This window comes from Phascolarctos cinereus, unplaced genomic scaffold (genome assembly GCF_003287225.1).
Source record: "Phascolarctos cinereus isolate Bilbo 61053 unplaced genomic scaffold, phaCin_HiC Scaffold_2;HRSCAF=192, whole genome shotgun sequence".
In the NCBI taxonomy this organism is placed as follows: Eukaryota; Metazoa; Chordata; class Mammalia; order Diprotodontia; family Phascolarctidae; genus Phascolarctos; species Phascolarctos cinereus.
This window is the reverse complement of record NW_027555625.1, coordinates 22,102,900-22,123,477: the sequence shown is the minus strand read 5'-3', so window position 1 is coordinate 22,123,477 and position 20,578 is coordinate 22,102,900. Positions and strand designations below refer to the sequence as shown.

Below are 20,578 nucleotides of genomic sequence, written 5' to 3'. Positions count from 1 at the left end.
GGCTGGGAGAGACACACGTCTGGTTGCATGGTACTCCAGGAGATGCCTTCACCAGGGTTAGGACCAAAGAAACAGGCATCTGAATGGGAAGGGACCTTAACAGTCACTTAACTGAACCCTCTCTTGTCCATTTCGTGGGCAGGGAACTGATGCCCAGAGACGAGAAGAGACTTATCCAAGATCTCGCACGTCCAGAGCCAAAGGCATTGCCAGTCGCCCAGGCCCATGTTCCTTCTCTTATGCAGAAGATCAAAGGATGTAACAGAAAGTTAGCTCCCTGAGGGCAGGAGCTACCATGTTAGTCTTTGTATATCCAGTGTCTGACACATAGAAGATTGGTGATAAATACCCCACTCTGTCCCTTCCTCTTCTGCCTCCACATCTCTTCTGCTGCCTCATGTCTCTCAGGTGACCTTCTGGGGTGCCAGAGAGAGGGAGGACTATTGCTCGCCTCATCTGGAATATGCTAAAAGACCCTTAGAGAAATGTGTCTTCTCTTACTCCTCAGGAACTCCAGGAGGGTTGGTGGTGGCTTCTAGGCAGGGACTGAATCTAGAGTAATAAATCTGGGATGTGGAGTTGGGGTTGGGGAATGTGTGTGTGTGGAAAATGAGGGACAGGACTGAGCCACTCATCCTACAGTAGACCCCACACTATGTAGCAGGAGGGAAGATGATCATGGGATCACAGATTAAGAGCCAGAAGGAGTCCTCTGGTCCATCTTCCTTGTCTAGAGGGAGCCAAAGCCCAGAAAAGTCCAGTGACGTGCCCAAAGTCACGCAGGTAGCCAATGATAGAGTTAGGATTCAAACCCAGGGTCTCTGGCTCCAGAGAGAACCATGTTCTTTCACCTGCCCCATGCTGCCTCCTGGGGCTAAAATGAGAAGGACTTCAACCCAGGCCACAAGGGACTTGGAGGCTGACATGGGGTTAGGAGGGTGCTTACCATTCCAGAGGGAAGATGCTCACTCATTGTGGAGCAGCCGGAGACCCACGGACTTGGTGTAGATGGAGCCCTCTTGTGCACTAGGGGAGCTCCCTGTTGAAGGGAGTCTGGGGGCCCCGGGGTTTCACGATGCAGAGGAAGGGCTGACTTTGGAGTTAGGGAGCCTTGGTCTGAAGCCCAGACTGGGCTTCAGACCTACTAGCTGGGCAATGGGGGCCTTGGAGTCTCAGTATTGATAAAATCAGGGAGCTGGAGTAGATGGGCTCCAAGGAACACTGGCTCACTACTCAGAGAGTTTAAATGCTGCCTGTCATGTCGACTGGGACCCGTGGCCTGCCACTCAACTTCCCTGAGACTCAGTTTCCTTTTCTGTAAAATAAGAGGGATAGACTAGATGGCTTCTGGGGTCCCTTCCAACTCTAGCTCCGACTCTATAAATGACAAGGACTCCTTTGCCTTCAGTGAAATCCTGAGAAGGGGATCATTCTGTCCACTCTTTGCTCCCCCCCTTTGTCCTTAACTGCTCCCCTTCTCTCCACTGTCTGACTGTCCCCCGAGTTCACAGGGAGCCAGGCCTCAGGGCTGCATAAGGGTCTGGGACCCTAGTATTGTGACCCTCCTCCTGGAAAGGGGGCTTCCAGAACTGGCCCCTGCGGGCTGCTCCCTCTGACCACCCACTCCAGGCTGCTCTGGTGGCTTCCTCTCTCCCTCCCCATCCAAGAAGGCAAGTCTTAGGGCTTTAATCTTTGATGTTTATTGGTGTTATGTAAATAACAGAGAATGAGAAATTGATTCAGAAGGTTAAAAAGACTCTATGCCCACAGTTGGCAAATCCCCTGGTGTGGCCGAGGTATATAGGGCGGTACAATTATTCACACTGAGCCCTAGGCTGGGCTGGAAGACAACTGGCAATTTGGAATAGGTTCCCCATTCCTCCCTCCCCCCACCCCAGCAGAACATGAAGGTGCTCTTGTGGACATGGTCACACACACGGTGGCTGAAGCTGTCCAGATCAAGGACCCAGGCTGCAGCAGGGAAGGAAGATAAGGATATGATGGGTAGACAGGTTGGTCCGTTCTCCTCCCTGCGAGGGGCCTGAATCTCCTGACATGTGATCCTTGGCACCTGGTCCTTTGAGTAACCCAAATGGGCCACCCTCCCAATCTGGGCAGAAGAGCAGCCCTACACTTCTGTGGCAGATCTGGAAGCAGCTGGGTGAAGGATGAGAAACATCTACAGACGGACTGTTGCACAGGGTGGGCAAAACCCTGAGTTCAGTAGTAGCTGAAGCTGCCTCTGCTGACCTGACCCCCAGACTTGGCACCTTCTATCAATCTGACAGGTGAACACTGCAAGGGACCAGGGAGCACCTTGCCCTTTTCCCTGGCTGCCAATGTTCTTTTCTTCTTGCCTGGGTAGAAGTGCGGAAATTCTGGGCCAGTGGTTATCTGCAAAGCTGCTTCCCGAGCAAGGTTTGGGGGGTGTAATGGATCAGAGTGGTTGAAAGGCAGATCACTCCACCCATTTTCAGCTTGTGCAGAAAGGAGGGCTCTGCTTCCTCCACCACCTCCCTCAACCTTCCTACCTTCTAGAGAAGACACCTGGCTTAGTTAAGATTGCTAGAAATCAGCTGGAAGACAATGGAAAAGAGATGGCCAGGATCTGAGGATGCTGGCATGGTAGGGGTGGGCGGCTCCTTCCCCATCTCCTTGGGGGATGTCCGCTAGCAGCCATGGCCCAAGATAGAGTGCGCAGTTCTAGCTCGAGGGCGACAGGGTAGGGCTCCTGGTGCTGAGTTCAATCTCTTGCAAGGGAAGCTGGGGGCCTCCAGCTCCCTGTGCCCACAGGTGGGCCCCCATGCATATGCCTACATGCTTAGTCCTCTAAAACCTTGGGATTACAGGAAATTCACATTACAGTGGGATTGGCTCTTCTTAGCCCAGGGTGAGGCGGGGAAAGACCCAGCTCTAGGCCAGATTCAAGAATACACCTCCTCATTATTGCTCCTCCTCAATACACATATTGAGCCTCCCCCACCAGGGGTGGGGGTGGGGGTGGGGGTGTAGCCTAACTGCCCAACACACTGACTTTGGCCTCTGTACTCGACTCTCTGGAGTATCTCTCCCCCCCCCCACCTAATGGGCTCCCAGCTGTGTCAAAGGAGGCTGGGGATGGGAACTAGTTGGCCCCATGACAAACCAAGAGATTACCCGGTACCACAAGCTGACATTTCAGAAGAGAGAGGAGTCTCACCTGCCATCTTGGTCCCCAAGGTGGTCCCTGTGTGACTTCCAGCGCTTTGCTACCCTTCTCTGGGCCCTTTTTCCTAGCTCAGTCTGGTAGGAGGAAGCCTCCTTGAGAACAGCTCCCCTGGGCTGGTAGAGCTCTGTTGCCCGTCTCAGAGCCAAGGGAACTAGCCCAGCTTTTCCCCTCCGTCCCTACAGGGCACAGTTTGGCTATCTCTTTTCCTAAGCTAGAGACCTTGTTTTAAGCCTATCACTCTTCACAGCAGCCCAGGCGTCTCACAGGAGACCTAGCCATAAGACAAGTGAATAAGAAGTGACAGGTGGTCACTCCAGGCCACAGTAATCTCCCTTTTTGAGATCTGACTGCATTTAAGGGCTCCAGGAATCCTGAAATCATAGCTGAGGTTTGGCCTTGCCTGGGGACCCCTCCCAGGTTAGTCTTGCGTTAGACAGCTGAGGCATCATTGTTACTAAAACAGGGATTTTTTTCTTCTTTCAACATAATCATTGATAATAATAGTTGGTCCTTTTAAAAACAATCCCTTATAGGATTTATCCAGGCAGATGTGAGCCTATACCTTTCTGTATCCAATTTTGAATTGGAGTCAAAGTATCAAAGGCTCTGAGAGCTGGAAAGGACTTCTAAGATCAATATAGTCCCCATCCTCCTACCACTACCCATTTCACTGACGAGGAAACTGAGATCCAGAGAGGGGAAGTCATTTTCCTAAGGTCACAAAGCAGGTCAGTGGTAGGAATTTTTTTTTTTTTAGGCAATTGGGGTTAAGTGACTTGCCCAGTCACACAGCTAGTAAGTGTTATGTGTCTGAGGCCAGATTTGAACTCGGGTCCTCCTGACTCCAGGGCCAGTGCTCTATCCACTATGCCACCAAGCTGCCCCCGGTTTGGGCTTTCTGTCATAGCACCCAGCCTCTCAGGCTTGAGTGAGGAACAACAGTTCTCTGCATCCCTGATACAAAACCCACTTGGGGAGAAGAGGAGAGGATAGAGGAAAGGGAGAAGTCAAGGGAAGTCCAGGTCTAAGGGGGCAGGCTGCTTTGGGGCAGAGTGGTCCAGAGGGGAATAAACCCAAGTTGGTCCAAACATTCAAGTCAGTTGCACAGCTATCCTGAGGTTCATACGTAGTCCCCACTTCCATTGATCTTCGTGAAGAGTCAGAGGCTCAGTTGCATCTTTCCTGGACAGATGTGTCCCAGATGGCTTTTCCTACATGGTCCCCATCCCAAGAGGAGTGGCATATCTTTAATTGCTAGGTCTCTCCTCCTTGGGCAGAGGGGAGAGGAGAATTCTTTCCTCCCCTGGAGCTTCAATGGCTTTGGAGGCTGGACGGAACCAATTTCTGGGTCATTTTTAAGGATTTAGATAACCTTGCTTCCATCAAGTCTTGGCTTATTCCTGATAGGGATAGAGTGGGGAGAAGAAGAGGACAGGGGACTTCAGCACACACCGGTGTAGCTTGGATGGTTGGACAGGTAGACAGGTGCCATCTGAGATCTGGTTACTGATTGGCTTCCATGGTGGGGAAGGGGTGCCAGGCAGTCCTGGAAGGGTTAGATTGCCTGATCCTGATCTTCTGGCTAGAGTTTTGGGCCAGAGACCAGGTCTAGTCTGTCCCAAATGGCTCAGGGGAGCACTCCAGAGCATCAGTTCCCAGCTTAGATTGCAACCCTGGGAACTTGCTGCCACTTTCTTCCTCCATTCCCCAGGCCTCACCAATTTGGGCCACTTAAAGTCCTCATCCCTCTCCTGTTGCAGCATATAAAGTGCCACTGGCATCTTCTCCCACAGGTGAGTCAGTCCTTAGTCTTGGAAGCACTCACAGTTGTAGGGTACCTCCAATGTCATCATGCCATTAGTAGCGTCCCTTCCCATCTCCCTTTCCCAAATCACAAAGTGGAGGCACCCAGTCTACTGAAAGGTCTGGATTTGGGCTTGCTTTGGTGCCCTTGATAACTGGCCTGTAGCTTCCCCATCTGGGGGGCTCCAGAGGGCAGAAAGCTGCTGCTGGGAATATGGACCTGCTTCCCTTGTCCCTTTAATGGGAAGGCCCCAGGGTCTCAAGTTCCAGTCCAGTTGGGTTCCAGTCTTCGAGGAAGGGAGAGAAGAATAGAGGAAGGGACACATGTAGCATCTCCTGCTTACTGGGAACACCAGGTTAGGCAGGGCAAGACTGGGCAACAGGGCTCAGGTTTTCCCCAGAGGATGTGATGCAGCACCCCCACCCCACCAAGTTCATGTGCCCAATTCCCATGCTCATCCACCCAGCTATGAAATGGCTTCTATGCAGCATCAACCAGTGTTAAGACTCAATTCTGACTTTAAAACACCCGACCAAACAAAAAGAAACAAAAAAAAACCCTTTAAAATCCCAACACCCTATTTCTCTCTTTAGGGCATTCTATATATTTCTTCCCAGCTTCCTTCATGATTGTGCTGGGATAGGTTCTATAAGCTCCCCACTACGGCCCAGAAATGCTCTTGATTATAGTATTTCCTTTCTATAAAATCTGACTCTCCCCTGCACTAGGCTTTCCCCCCACCCCCTTCTCCCCTGTGTTAAAATCTGACTGCTTTAACCTCCCAACCTCTGGTAAGGTGGTGGTTGTCTGAAAATGTTACTTCCTTTCCAACATTAGTGATGTGGTATTAGCTTAGAACTCCTTGCTCAACTACTTGGAGTCAGGAGAGCAGGCTGACATTTCCTCTTTCCAGCTCTCAGCCTACCTGGTCCTCTGGCGCATTGCTTCTCTGGCCAGAGGACCTGCATCCACTCACAGGCCTTTGTTGTATACCACTGTCCGACTGGCTGTGGCCAGTGCAATCTCTGGCTCCAATTGGGATGTTTCAATCTGGGAAAAAAAAAAAAGAGCAGGCAAGAGGCCAGGTGAGAAATGGGCACTACAGACAGGGAGGGATTAACCAGTGATACTTAGCACATGGGGCTAAAGACTGGCAAAGGTGGAAGAACTTTGATATTTAGATCAATTCTCCATTTAGAATGTGTTGTGGAGTATGGTGGAAGGTGCTGGTCTAAACCTAATTTCTGCCAGACTTCTTTTCACTTTCCCTAGAAGTTTTATTTTCAATCAAATAGAGAGTTCTTTCCTAAGTAACTTAGTTTTCCACTTTGTTTGATAAACATGGGATTATTGAGTTTCATTGTTTCAGACTCTCCCTTGTCTAGTCTGCTCCATACATCTACCTCTCTATTTTTTTTTAACCAATAACAGATGGTTTTGATGATTGCTGCTTTACAATACAGCCTGAGGTCTGGAAGTGCTCTTTCCCCTCCATCTGTACCTCTTTTCATCATTTCCCTTGATATTTTAGATCTTTTGTTTTTCCAGATGAATTTTATTATTATTTTCTCAAGTCTTATAAAGCATCCCTATGATAATATGATTGGCATAATGCTAAAAGTGTAAATTAACATGGTATTATTGTCACTTTTCTTTTTTTAGCAGAAATGCATTAGAAAATTGAAAAAAAAATCTGCCAGAAAATGTAATATTCCACAGCTGTGGATCCCTTACCTATGCAAAGGAATTGGGGGAGGTGTTTCTCCTATCTCTTCTTTGGGGTCAAATTTATTCTTGGTAATTTTGCATCATTCATTTTCAATTAACTTGTGGTTTTTATTCTTTTCCATTTACATGGTTGTAGTTTTTGTGTGTATGGGGTGTCAAGCTCAAGCAAAAATGGGGGTCATTAATACATACATAAGAGTCACATACTGAGTTAGTTTTAAAATGCAATGTTATTTATATTTTATTGTATTTTTATTCATTTTATTAAATATTTCCCAATTACATTTTGATCTAGTTTGACAGCTCCGGTATATGTTGTTTTCTTGTTTCTACTTACTTCACTATGCATCAGTTCGTGTAAGTCTTTTCATGCTTTTCTGTACTCATTATGTTCATAATTTCTTACAGCATAGTAATATTCCACTAATCTATTTGCCCCAAATTGTTTAGCCGTTGCCTAATTGACGGACAAAGTGATTTATTTCCAATTTTTTGCTACCACAAAAAGTACTGCTATAAATATGTTGGTGCATATGGAGTCTTTCTTTTTGCCAATGATCTCCTTGGGGTATATCATTGTCCTAGCTACCATTTCAAATTTGGAGCCTAAATCTGTTTCAGAGAGACATATGGGTTCTGTAGGACAAGCTAAACTCCTTAAAAGAAATGACTATGTCCTCTATGGTTTTTTAGAAGCCTCTGAGCTTCCAACAGGTGAGGATGTTGAAGCCCAGAAGAGGTAGTGACTTGTCCAAAAATCATACAGGTAGTAAGTAAAGGAGCCAGGATTCAAAGCCAGGTCCTCTGATGTCAAATCTGGTCCTCTTGGTGTGGAATCTGCTCTGTAGGTCGTAGTTGTATTATCAGTCAGCCCTTCATCCCTTGCACATCAACCACCCCCATGCAGAGAGGGCACTTCTTTCTCATTTCTCCCTCTAAAAATTCTTATCATCAAGCTTTGGCTAAGGGAGTCAGTGTTGGGAGAACCTGGTTCAAATCATACCTCACTCACTTACCAGCTGTGTGACCCTGGGCCAGCAGCTCTTTGCCTCAGTTTCCTCATCTGCAAAGTGAGAGGGGCAGGGTAGACTCAGGACCACAGAGAGTCAGAAGAGACCCCAGTAGCTATTTCTGCCAAGGTTGATGGCTTCTATGCACATTTCCAGCTTTAAACCTATGTCCCTGTGCCATATTCTCTAGAATGGATATGAGCATTCTCTCTCTCAACTTAAGCTTAGCTACAAACAGGCTGTATTCCCCAGGAGGATGTAAACACTTGGTGGGCAGAGATGGCTTCCCTTTTCTCTTTGGGCCCTCAGCACTGAGCACAATGCCCTCTACATAGTAGATGCTTCAAAAATATTTACTGAATTAAAAATGAAAATTGACTGTGGCCTTTACCCTTTTCAGGTGGCACTGTGGATACCTCAGAGCCAGAATTGGCCTGGGACAACAGGGACTGAAGATGCCTAGACAGGAAATGGTCAAGAAGAAAGGAAGGGGCTGACTTGAAAAAGAATCCAGAAAATTGTCTTCCATTCCTTGGGGTGAGAGTGGGGGGGCCGTACTCATAGAAGAGATAGTTGTGCCAATCATCCTCATCATTAACAACAACAATTTATATATCACTTTAAGTTTTGCAAAACATTATAAATATGATCTAATGTCATTCTGGGACATCTAGCTGGCACAGTGGATAGAGTGCCAGGCCTGAAGTCAGGAAGACTCATCTTCCTGAGTTCAAATCCAGCCTCAGCTGTGTGACCCTGGGCAAATCACTTCACCCTCTTTGCCTCAGTTTCTTTGTCTGTCAAATGAGCTGGAGAAGGAAATAGCAAACCACTCCAGTATTTCTGCCATGAAAACCCCAAATGAGGTCACAAAAAGTCTGAAATGATTGAACAACAACAACAACAACATTTTATCCTCACAACTCTAGGAGGTAGGTACAATTATTATCCCTATTTTACAGATGGGGAAACTGAGGTAGAGACAAGTTAAGTGACTTGCCCAGGGTCACACAGCTAATAAATGTCCAAGGTTGGATATGAACTCTGGACTTTCTGACTCCCTGACCACAATGCTTGCCCTACAAAGTCTCAGTGAGCCCAAATGGGGTGAGAGGAACTTGGTTAGGAAGTGGTGAGGGATGCAGAAAGGGAGTTTACTAAACTCAACTCGACTCAGTTTAGTGTATTTGCTAAACCACAGAATCACTACAGTCTCCCACATGGACAGACACTCAGAGGATCTGGTCCAACCTGAAGCTGACCAAGAATCCTCACTATTTCATCCCTACCAAGGGGATCTAGCCTCTACTTGATGACTGCCATTGAGGGGTGGCCCACCACTTCTTGAGGCAGACTATTCCACCCTGGAAGGGTCTGAATTATTAGGAAGTTTCTGCAAAATCTTGCTCTCTGCAACTTCTACCCATGGTGCTGGTTTTGCTTTTGGGGTCAAACAGAGCAAGGCTAGAATGTCTAGTCCTTGATGCATCCATGATGGCTCCCAGTGATGACTGTTTCCCTTTCTAAGTACTTGTGAGCCCCCCCTTTAATAATTCATTCTAGAATGTTGCTAAAAATCAAAGCCCAGCTCACTGGCCAATAGTTTGTCCTATCCTCCTCCCTCTCCTCCTCTTTCCCCTCCTCTTCCTCCTTTTCCTTCTCCTCTTTCTTCTTCTTTGCCCCTTTTGAAAAGAGAGACAACATTTACTCCCCTCAAATCCTGCAGTGCTTTTCCACATCTTTTAATGGGCATTGACAATGATCAGAGATCACACTGGATATGGAACTGTGTCCATATGTCCAACCCTGTGCTAGATCTGGGCCATGGAAAGAGTCCTGGTTCTAGGGTCAAGAGAACATGGTTCCAGATCCTGGCTCTGGGACTTTCTGCCTATGTGACTTCCTGCAAGTCTGGGCCCCATTTTCCTCAAATGTAAAATGAGGGGAGTGTACTAAACAACCTTGAAGGTCCCTGACATCTCAATCCAGGAGTCCAAGACCCTTCCTCTCATTGCCCACATGAGGAGATCATAGACCTGATGCTGGAAGGGACCTCAAAGGCCAACGATAAGGAGCTTGAGGCCCAGGGATACTTCCTGAGTCATCCAGGTCATGGGCCCAAGGCTTGGATTGGAACTCCCAATCCAGCTGTCTTTCCCCAGCACCAGACAGTCCCTGCCCTCAGGGAGCTCACAGTCTGGTTCAGGAGACAAAACTCACATATGAGGAAGAAAGAATGACACAAGGCACTGGGTAATGGAATAGGAAATGCGCCTGGAGTTCAGAAGGAAAATCTCATCCTAGGCTAGAATCCTAAGTGCAGGCCTTTTAGAGGGGGGAGGGGAGCAGGACCCCTCCCTGTGAGCTCACTGCCTCCCATGATGCTGAGGGCTTGGCAGCCCACAGGAGAGCGGGTGGGAAAGGTCTGGGTACCTCTCCCCACCTTAGGCCACAGGGGTCTCTCCATCCCCCCACTCCCACCCCACCTCCTGATGTCCCCCACCCCCCGTGGGCTCCCCGAGTCTCCACACCCGCCACCGACACAATGCTCGGAGCCCACGCTCCAAAATCGAAATGCTTTTGAAAATGTTTAACCTAGTTAGACAAATTAGCAAAAATTTGTGCAAAACAATTTAGGTATTTAAAATATTCAATGTTTTTAAAAAACTGGAAAACTGTTCTTCGCTTTCAGCTGCAAAAACCAACAAAATATAACATCCCAGCAATCTTACCATGAGGTGTAACATAACCCTTCGGGAAAGCTGTTAAGCAGAGACTGAGGCATCCTGGGAAATAGCGCTTCATTTATTCAAATGCACATATGCCAGGCTTTTACACCATATGTCATTCCGTGCTATTTACAGTAATAATTAAATCTTAATCAACGTTTAACCTCTGTAAAATGTTTGAAGAATCCTAATCACCCTTCAGACTGCACTAATGAAGGAGAAATATATAAACATAAAAGGGAGATGATGCATAGATATCACGCTGGAAAGAACAGTAATTGCAAAATTGTATTTCTTTTAAATATAATCAGTAAATTATGCAAAGGAAGCCAAGGAGTATTTTAAGTTAAGACATCTTGGATGTCAGAGGTGTGAGCAGCTAATTTTGTTCTGCTATCCATAACAGATGTAGCATATTTTCTCTTACTGCCATTATTAGCAACTCCCCGTGAAGGCTTTCACTGCAACACCGAGGCCCACAGGATAATCGGAGGGGCTGCTCAGCCCCGGCATGGGACCAGCTCTGTCCCATGGCCCTGTCACCTTGGCTGGCCCCAGGAGAGCTCTGGCCCGAGCTCTCGTCTGGCTGTGCACCTCTACCCCTGCTGCTGGGAGAGCTAACCAGATGAATGAGAGCATGCCTCCCTGGTCTTGGGAAGGGGCGCCCTCTGCTGTGCCCTTACTCTGCATTGCCCTGCCCCTGGTGTACAGCGGTACCCTCCTTCCCTTCCCCTTCTGCTGCTGCCTGCGGGGGCCAGGTGGTGAGGGGATCTTAAGATCTTAGAACTAGAAGGCACTTGGAGCATAGCTAGCCCCTATCCCCTCATTTTGTGTGTGTGTGTGTGTGTGTGTGTGTGTGTGTGTGTGTAGGAACTGAGGTCTAGAGAAGTTAAGTAGTTTGCTTAAGGTCACCAGGGTCCTAAAGGACAGTGAAGAGTCCAACCTGTGTCCTCTGACTTCAAATCCCACACTCCATTATACCACATTAGGAGCATTATACCATCTTCCCAAGCAGGGGAACTGTGGGTGTGAGGAGCCAGTGAGGGGCAGGAAATGTTTGCAGGCATCTCAGGCTTCCTTTCTTGTTGTAAAGAGAAGGGTCTGAAACTCTGTCCTCCTCCCCAGAGCTGTTTCCTGAGCAGCTCCCAGGACTTAGCACTAGAAGGGCCTTAGAGGTCATCTACCCTAGGGCTGTCAAACTCAAATAGAAATGGATGGATGGAGGTGGCATATGAACCTAGAAAGCCACTGGGGGCTGGAAGTTTGACACCTTTGAAAATCCAATCCCTCTGTTTTACAGAGGAGGAAACTGAGAGCCAGAAAGGGGCCACCCAGGTGGTAGGTAGTAGAGGCATGAAGTGAGTCAGGCCCCCTGCCTCAGATACAGGGCTCTTTCTGCAAATCATGTTACTTCTGTGAGCTCAGAGACTGGATTTGAACTCAGGTCTTCAGATTCCAAATCCATCCTTATTTCCTCAATGGTGTGTTGCTAACTGTAATCAGGCTTAAGAGGGCAGCTCCCCTAAAAGAAGGGATCCTGAATACTGGTTGAAGTTAACAGCAAAATTGTGAAAGAGATGGAAATGCATTTTGTCCTGATAGGCAGTAAGTTATCTTTTATTTAGGTATATATCTTTCCTAGGGCTAAGTACAGTGCTTAGTACACAGTAGGTGCCTAATATATGCTTATAGAATTGAGTTTGGGTCCTTCATCATCAAGGGGCCCATCTGTGGTCTTGCTCTTAGCAACCTGTCAATGGGGAGGTAGAAACCTCCCCACCCCATCATCTCCCAGGTATTGGCAGATAACGGCTTAATGTGCTTTTCTCTCCCAAGAATATGTACTCTAGTACAAAACTCTGGGAGGGGCAAAAGCCTTCAAGACCCAAAGGAATGAAATTCTAATGGTAGAATATAAAGCACCAGGGATATCTTTAGTACCCTCTCCTTCTCACACAACCCATATACTCTAGGGTTCAGGCCTTTATTGCCTCTCTGTGATCTCCCTCCTCGACTCTCTGCTTTCCAATCTAAAGCCAAGGTCACAGAATCAGGGGGTTTCAGAGTTGGAAGGGCCCTCAGAGGCCCTCCCAAACCATGTGACAGACGGCCACCCAAACCCACCAGCCCTTGGAGCAGCCCATTCCAGCCTAAATCTTCCTTCCTCTCCAGCCCCAACCCCAACTCTCCAGAATTCTTTCTCCACTGTGAACCAGCAGCCTTCTCAGCCAGGAAGGTATCTCCACCCCTGAGGCTCTATATTCCAATGGACAGCTCCCCCATTTTAAGGAAGGGGCCTGGCCAGCCATGTTCACTCCTTCATTCCTCTCAGGGCTCTCTCTGGTCCCCTTTCTCCACCATATCCTTGAGGGGGGAATCTTACATGTTGTCATGTTATCTCCCATTAGAATGTAAGCCCCTTGAGAGCAGGAGCTGTGATTTATGGTTTGGGGTTTTTTTTTTTTGCTTCTATGTATAATCCCACTACTTAGCACATAGTAAGTGTTTAATACCTGGTGGCACAGTGCACTGACTACCAGGCCTTGAGTCAGGAAGACCTGAGTTCAAATGCAGCCTCAGACACTTACTAGCTATAGGATTCTGGACTTAACAGAGTCTACATCGGTTTCCTCAACTGTAAAATGGCAATCGTAAGAGCACCTTCCACTCAGGGTTGCTGGGAGGATCAAGAGAGAAAATATTTGTAAAGCAATTAGTATAGTGCTGGGGATGCAAACACAATAGGGAAACTCCTCTTGGAGCTTACATTCTACTGGGGAGACAAAATAAACAGATGACATAAGCAGGGCTGTGCTGGAGCCAGCTCTAACAGTCTCCTGAACTAACTGTTAAGTTTTTCACTATGAGCATTTATTTACACTTTGGAAATCAGCGAAAGCTACAAATTAATACTTGATTCATTGTTTTGTTGATTGTGAAGGCTGAAGAAAGTGATGAAGAAATGTTAATGGTGCAGATTAAATTTAAAAGTGTGTCATGCATATATTTTCCCCCTGAGAGCCAGTTGTTAAACATTTACCAGCACACTCCTGGTTATAAGTAAATATTAGACAAGTACAAAGTATATAAGATATTTATAAGATAAACAGGTCCTAGCAACCAGGGTGATGGGGGAGGGGTATCAGAAAAGGTCTCCTGTAGTAGGTGGTATTTAAGTTGAGTCTTAAAGGGAGTTAGGGACTCCAAGATCAGGAGGCAGAGCATTCTAGGAGTGGAGATAGGAGATGGAGTGTCCTGTGTGAGGAACATCGATTGGACCAGAGTGGATTGTAAAGAGCATGGGAGAGATTGTGAAATCTGCAAGAGATGCTCCAGAGAGTGAAATCCGCAAGAGATGCTCCAGAGAGTGAAATCCGCAAGAGATGCTCCAGAGAGTGAAATCCGCAAGAGATGCTCCAGAGAGTGAAATCCGCAAGAGATGCTCCAGAGAGTGAAATCCGCAAGAGATGCTCCAGAGAGTGAAATCCGCAAGAGATGCTCCAGAGAGTGAAATCCGCAAGAGATGCTCCAGAGAGTGAAATCCGCAAGAGATGCTCCAGAGTGAAATCTGCAAGAGGTGCTCCAGAGTGAAATCTGCAAGAGATGCTCCAGAGAATGGTTGACTGGAATGGAGGAAGGGGTCAGGTTTGAAGAGCTTTAAATAACAAACAGGAAATTCAATTTTATCTTAGAGGTACCACTTTTGAGACATTTATTAGCTTTAGGACTCTGGGCAAGTCACTAAACCTCTCTGTGACTCAGTTGCCTCATCTGTAAATTAAGGGGATGGGACTGAATGGTCTACTAAGGACTCTTCTAGTTCTAAGTCTGTTGTTGGTAACTAGATAGTCAAGTGGAGAAAGCGAAGGATCTGAAATCAGGAAAATCTGACTTCCAATCCAGCCTCAATATTTCCTAGCTGGGTGACCCTAGGCAAATCACTAGACCTTTGTCTACCTGTTACCTCATATGTAAAATGGGGATAATAATGGTATCTATGCCGCAGGGTTGTTGTGAGGATGAAATGATATATTTGTGAAGTTCTTTGCAAACCTTAAAATGCAAGCTATTCTTCTTCTTAAATCTTTCATCTTCTGAACCTACACCCCAAACTTAATTTTCTTGCCATCATGCATTCACATGAGCTAAGTGTCCCATGTCTGAAGGACTCTCCATCTTCATCTATGCCTCTTCAAAGCCCTGTTTTCCTTCCAGGCTCAGCTCAGGTATCTCCTCCTCCGTGAAGTCTTTTCTGATTCCTAGCTGTGAATGTGTTGAATCCAATTCAGTCTTAGACTATGTGATGAACTATTTGAAGATTCTGGAATAAGGAGGTGTCCTCTGCCCTAGTCAGTCAGTCTATAAGCATTTATTAAGTTCCTACTATGTGCCAGGAAAAAGTCCTTGTTTTCAAGGAGCTCACAGCCTAATGGAGGACACAACATGCAAACAGCTATATACAAATAAGTTACATACAAGATAAATAGGAAATAATTAACAAAGGGAAGGCACTAGATTTAAGAGGAGTTGGGGAAAGCTTCCTATAGAAGGTAGGGTTTTAGGGACTTGAAGGAAGCCAGGGAGGTAGGAGGCGGAAATGAGAAGGGAGAGCATTCTAGGCCTGGGGGACAGTCAGAGAAAATGCCTGGAGCTGAGAGATAGAGCCAAGAGGTCAGTGTCAACGTATTAAAGAGAATGTGCTGGGGAGTAGGATGTAACAAGACTGGAAAGGTGGGAGGAAGCTGGTTTAGGAAGGGCTTTGAATGCCAAACAGACCATTTTGCATTTGCTCTTGGGGGCAATAGGAAGCCACTGGAGTTTATTGAGTGGGGTGTATGTGTGTTGTGGGGTGTGACATGGTTGGACCTGTGCTTCAGGAAAATCATTTTAGTGTCTGAGTGGAGGATGGATCTGAGTGGAGAGAGGCCAAAGGCAGGCAGATCTAGCAGCTATTGCAAAAGCCCAGGTATGAGGTGATGAAGGTTTGCACCAGGGTGAGGTCAGAGGACAGAAAGGGGACATATTGGAGAGATACTGCAGAGGTGAAATCCGCAAGAGGTGTTGCAGAGGTAAAATCTACAAGAGATTCTCCAGAGAGTGAAATCCACAACAGATGCTCCAGAGTGAAATCCACAAGAGATGCTCCAGAGTGAAATGTACAAGAGGTGCTCCAGAGTGAAATCCACAAGAGGTGCTCCAGAGTGAAATCCACAGGCCTTAGCAACAGCTTACATATGGGGGGTGGTGTAAGAGATGTCCAGCATGACTCCTAGGCTGTGAGCCTGGGGGACTGGGAAGATGGTGGTGCCCTTTACAAAAATGGGAAAGTTGGAGTACTGTTCTCAGTCCTCAGTGCCATGGCTTAAGAAAGTCATTAATGAGCTGGAGAGCCCCTAGGAGGATGATCGGGAAGGTAAAATATCTTGGAATATCTTATTCCATGTCATAGTGCAACTGGTTGAAGGAATGGGGTAGAGGGGGAAGGTGTTGAGTCTGGAGAGGAGAAGCCTCGGAGGGGTGTGACGGATGTCTTCAAGGGTATGGTGGCATGTGGAAGAGGCCTGGAACTTGGTCTGTTAGGCAGAACTGGGAACAATGAGTGCAAACTGCAGAGGCAGATTCAGATCGATAAGAGGAACATTTTCCTAGCCATGACAGCTGCCCCAAACATCAGGTTGTGCTTCACTGTGGGGCTTCAAGAAAAAGCTGAATGGCATGTGCTGGGTGCATTGTAGAGGTAGGGGCATTTTTTTTGTTTTTGTTTTTCAGGCAGTTGGGGTTAAGTGACTTGCCCAGGATCACACAGCTAGTGTCAAGTGTTTCGGTCTGAGGCCGGATTTGAACTCAGGTCCTCCTGACTTCAGGGCCGGTGCTCTATCCACTGTGCCACCTAGCTGCCCTGAGGCAGGGGCATTTTTCAGGTATGGGTTGGACCTTTGAGGCTCCATCCAACTCTGAAATGCTGTGGTTCTGTGAATGAAGGCTCTTCGAGGGAATGGACCATAAGATTTCTCTCTCTGTATCCCCAGTGCCAGGCATGGTGTCTGGCACACAGTCAGCCCTTAATAAAAGGCCAGTGCTACTTGATTCATGTTAGCAGCCAGTCTGTCTGTCTCCTGTCTTGAGCAATTCCACTGGATTCTGAGTGGTGGGATGGAAGGAGGTGGGAGATGAGAGAGGAGATCATATCATGGCCCCATCCTTCAAGGAGCCCACTGGCCTGATGATGGATACATAACCCCTGCCTTCTGAGGGCCCCCAGCCTCTAAGAAGATGACTAGGCCTCCACCCCTATTGTCTTATCTTCTTGCTGTCTGGAGCCCTGGAATGCCAGCAAATTGGGAGAGGGGGAATAGGCAATTCTCTCTGTCTGGGATCCTCTGGCTCTGGCCTAAGACATTCTGACCCTTGCACCAGGGGAGGAGAAAGGAGAAACGGTCCAATCTCCTGGACTTAGTGGTCTCAGTGTGGGAGAAGAGCCTGGAAGCTTTTCTATCTTGATCATTTTTGGGGCAGCTGCTTTTAAAGAAGCCCATTCCCTGACCTATGAACCTTAATTTTCCCATCTTTATAATGGGAGTGAAGCAAGTTGTCCCCAAGCATATTAAGGGAAACCCTCCCCAGTATGTCCTGAGTGGAGTGGGCCTGAGAACAAGAAGCCCTCTGAAGCCTGAGTGCTGAAGCCAAGAAGTTATTCCACAGATCCCAGCCTCTGTCCATTCTTCTCCTGTTGATTGGCCTTCCCTTATCTAAGCACTCCAATGTGGGGGGACCCCATTTATTGAATATCTAGCACTGACCAGCCCGAGCACATGGGAAGACTAGAGAGGGGCAAAGGACGGGAAAATGGAAGGGTCCTTAGACCTCATCTAGTCTAACTCCCACCCTCCCATTTTGCAGATGAGAAAACTGAGGCCTAGAGAGGTGGCATCACTTGCCCAAGGTCACCCAGGTAGGAAGCAGCCCTCCTCCTACTATAACCCCGGTACTTGTGTTCCTACCACTTCTTACAAACGCAAACATATGGGCAGAGAAGTATATGGATCCATTGGCCGTTGGCCTAGTTCTTTGCCTATTCCTGTTTGTCTCTATTATTCATTTAAAATAATAACAACAACCTATGAGAAGAAAAAGAGCGGACCCTCCTTCCTCGCCATAGCAAGGTGAGACTGCCCTGGGATGTCAGCCTCATCATAGCCTCCTACCTGAAGGCTAGCAACGTGTGCCAGCCCGACTCATGACAGGGGCATACCTTCGTGTGTGACCTCCACAGTCACGCTCTGAGGATACAAAGCCACGATCCTTGTCCTCCAGGAATTTTCCCTCTAGGTAGCCAGGAGGTACAGCGGATAGAGGACTGAGCCTGCAGTTAGGAAGACCTAAGTTCAAGTTCTGCCTAAGACATTTACTAGCTGTAGGACCCTGGGTGAGTCACTTACCTCTGTCCCAATTTACTTAACTGTAAAACAGGGATAAGAATAGCACCCCTCCTCAGGGTTGTTGTGAGCATCAAACGAGATAATAATCATAAAGCACTTAGCACAGTGCCTAGCACATAGTAGGCACTTACTAAGTGCCTGCTCTCTTCCCCTCCCCTAGTTGGAGAAGATAAAATAGTAGTGAAAATTAACAAATGATGTGGGTAACACCCTTTGATAAGTACCCAGGGAGCATGGGTGCTATAGGAGCTCAGAGAAGGGAACTTTTCTTCATTCAGACTGAGATTTCTCCTAAGCCTCCCCTGGAGACTGGATCTGGAAACATATATAAATAGTAAGGGTGGAGAAGGTCCAGGGCAGCATTATACAGTGGGAAGAGTTCTGGGATTAGAGTCCAAGGCCTGGGTTCAAATCCCAGCTCTGCCACTTACTAGCTGTGTAGCCTTGGGCAAATAACTGAACCTGCCAGGCTTTAGTCTGCCCGTCAGTAAATGGCGTGTAAGGTATCTTCTCTATGTCTTAGTTTCCAACTGATGGAGTTGGACATTTCCAGCTGAGTTCTATAACTAAGGAAACAGACAAAATAAAGGCATGAAAGAAGGAAAGGTAAGGTGATCTGTTTGAGAGATAGCAGATAGACCAGATTGGCAGAAGCAGTGGCTTGGGGTTTGGTGAGAAACATGGCAACTCAACTCATACCAAGAGCCTCCCTCAAGACTTTATCCAAAATTGACTTCCTCCTGAGGCCCTCCTTGATGAACTGTCACCTGCCTAGCATCAACTAGTGAACTTCATCTCTGTCCCCCCAGGAGAGGAAACATTCACTCATTGATAAGTTGGAGATGACCCAGAGGAAGGCGACCAGAATGGTGAAGGACTTGGACACTGGGCCACATGGAGATCAGCTGAACCAACTGGGATGCTTTGCCCAGAGCAGAGAAGGCTTGAGGGCAGGAATTCATGACAGCCATCTTTCAGTATTGGAAAGGTGCATGAAAATGTGGGGGTGGGGCTGGATTTTTTCTGCTTGACCCCAGAGGGTAAAACCAGGAGGGATGCTGGCAAGAAGCAGATTTAGATTGGAGGGCAGGAGAAACTTGCTTATGACTAGGATGACTCCAAAATAAAGGAATAAATCAATTCCAGTTCCTGGTTAGTTATCAAATATTCCCCATGCCCTCCTGCAAAGTCCTTGGACCTCTTAAAGCACACATACCCCAGGATGAGAACTGAACCTCTAGTGTAGGGGAACAGAGGGAGATTCAGATGGAGAGTAAGGTAGGGACTATGGCATAGAGGGATCAGAATGCCAGGCAGTGGAGTTCACTGCATTCTGTAAGTAGTAGGAAGATTCTGGCTTCAGAACAACTAGGAATTTTTTTCTTTATTTAAAAATTGCTGAATAAGGGAAGATGGGCAAGAGGCTTTCAGAGACCAGCAAGGATGTTTCCTGGGATGTTGGACTGGAGCAAAGGGTTCCTGGCAAGGCCAAAGGTTCATACTTGTAGACAGAGGTCAAGTTTTCTTGAGGTGCCCTTGCTAGGTTTCCCTTGTAGGGGAAAGCCAAGGGAAATCAGATAGGTCCTTTTCTCCCCTGAAGGCTGGATCAGGTGGAATTCTCAAGCCCAGAGGCTACTGGGAGGTCCACCAAGGGACCTCTTGGTCCATTGGCCCTCCCTCATTGTAGCAATTGGTCATGGGGGTGGGGAGCACCCTGAAGGAAGGAAGACAGTGTTAGTAAGAGTGCTGGACTGATAGTCATGACAGCTGGGTTCTCATTCCTGTCTGAGTCTTACTGAGTTGTGTGATCTTGGGCAAGTCACTCTTCCTCTAAGGGCCTTAGATTTTCCATCTTGTAAAACAAAGGTGTTAGACTAAATCTCCTTCAAAGTCCCATCCATCTCTGACATTCTGTGTTCTAAGACCCATTCCACTTTGTTCAGAAGCTTTTCCTTATGCCGAGCCTGTATTTGCCTCATTACAAATCCCACTCACTGCTATGGGGTCTGAACTGTGGCAGCCACCTAGAAAAATGTCCGATGCCTCTTCTAAAGAGCAGCCTGTCAAATACTTGAGAACAGTCCTCTTCACCTGTCCCCCTTCCCCACCCAAGCCTTCTCTTCTCCAGAGTGAACATTCTCAGCTCCTGTAGCTGAGCCTGACGTGGCAGGAATTCAAGGTCTTTCATCCACTTGGGCACCCTACTCTGGAAACTCTCCCACTGGAGATGATGTTCCTAAAATATGTAACGTAGGATTAAATACAGAACTCCAGATGTGCTCTGACCAAGTCACTGGGACTGTCACATCCTAATTCCTAGAAGGTACTTCTCAATGAATGCTAAGATCTCATGAGCTTTCTTGGGTGCTATGTCTCACTGTTGACTCACATCGAGCTTACAATCCATAAACACTTTGAGATCTTTTTTTTTTTTAGCAGTCCTCTGATGGCCTGAAGGGGACTACCTACTCCACTCATGACTGAGAGGGGTTCAGCCAAGGGTTAGGAGACTGGGTTTGAGTCTCAAGCCAGACACTTCCTAGCTGGATAACTCTGGACAAGTCACGCCATCCCCTCTGAACTCTGGATTTTGCATCTATAAAATGGGTCCCCTGTATGTGGAATAGTTTCCTCTCTAAAATGGGGCTAATCACACTTAT

The 20,578-nt window shown here is 47.3% G+C and overlaps 1 protein-coding gene across 2 annotated transcripts in view; it reads right to left on the bottom strand.

The window, feature by feature from the left end:
• Positions 1 to 5,896: 5,896 nt before the first annotated feature.
• The window catches only part of SFXN5 (sideroflexin 5), a 198,000-nt gene continuing 183,318 nt past the window's right edge, over positions 5,897 to 20,578 (bottom strand). The window contains exon 14 of one of the 2 annotated variants that reach the window (XM_021001098.2): positions 5,897 to 6,062. In XM_021001098.2, coding sequence (XP_020856757.1) covers positions 5,985 to 6,062 — 78 coding nt within the window. In that variant the 3' untranslated portion in view covers positions 5,897 to 5,984. Of the gene's footprint in view, positions 6,063 to 10,534; positions 17,843 to 20,578 lie in introns of those variants that run through there. The other variant, XM_078149254.1, reaches the window with a different exon arrangement.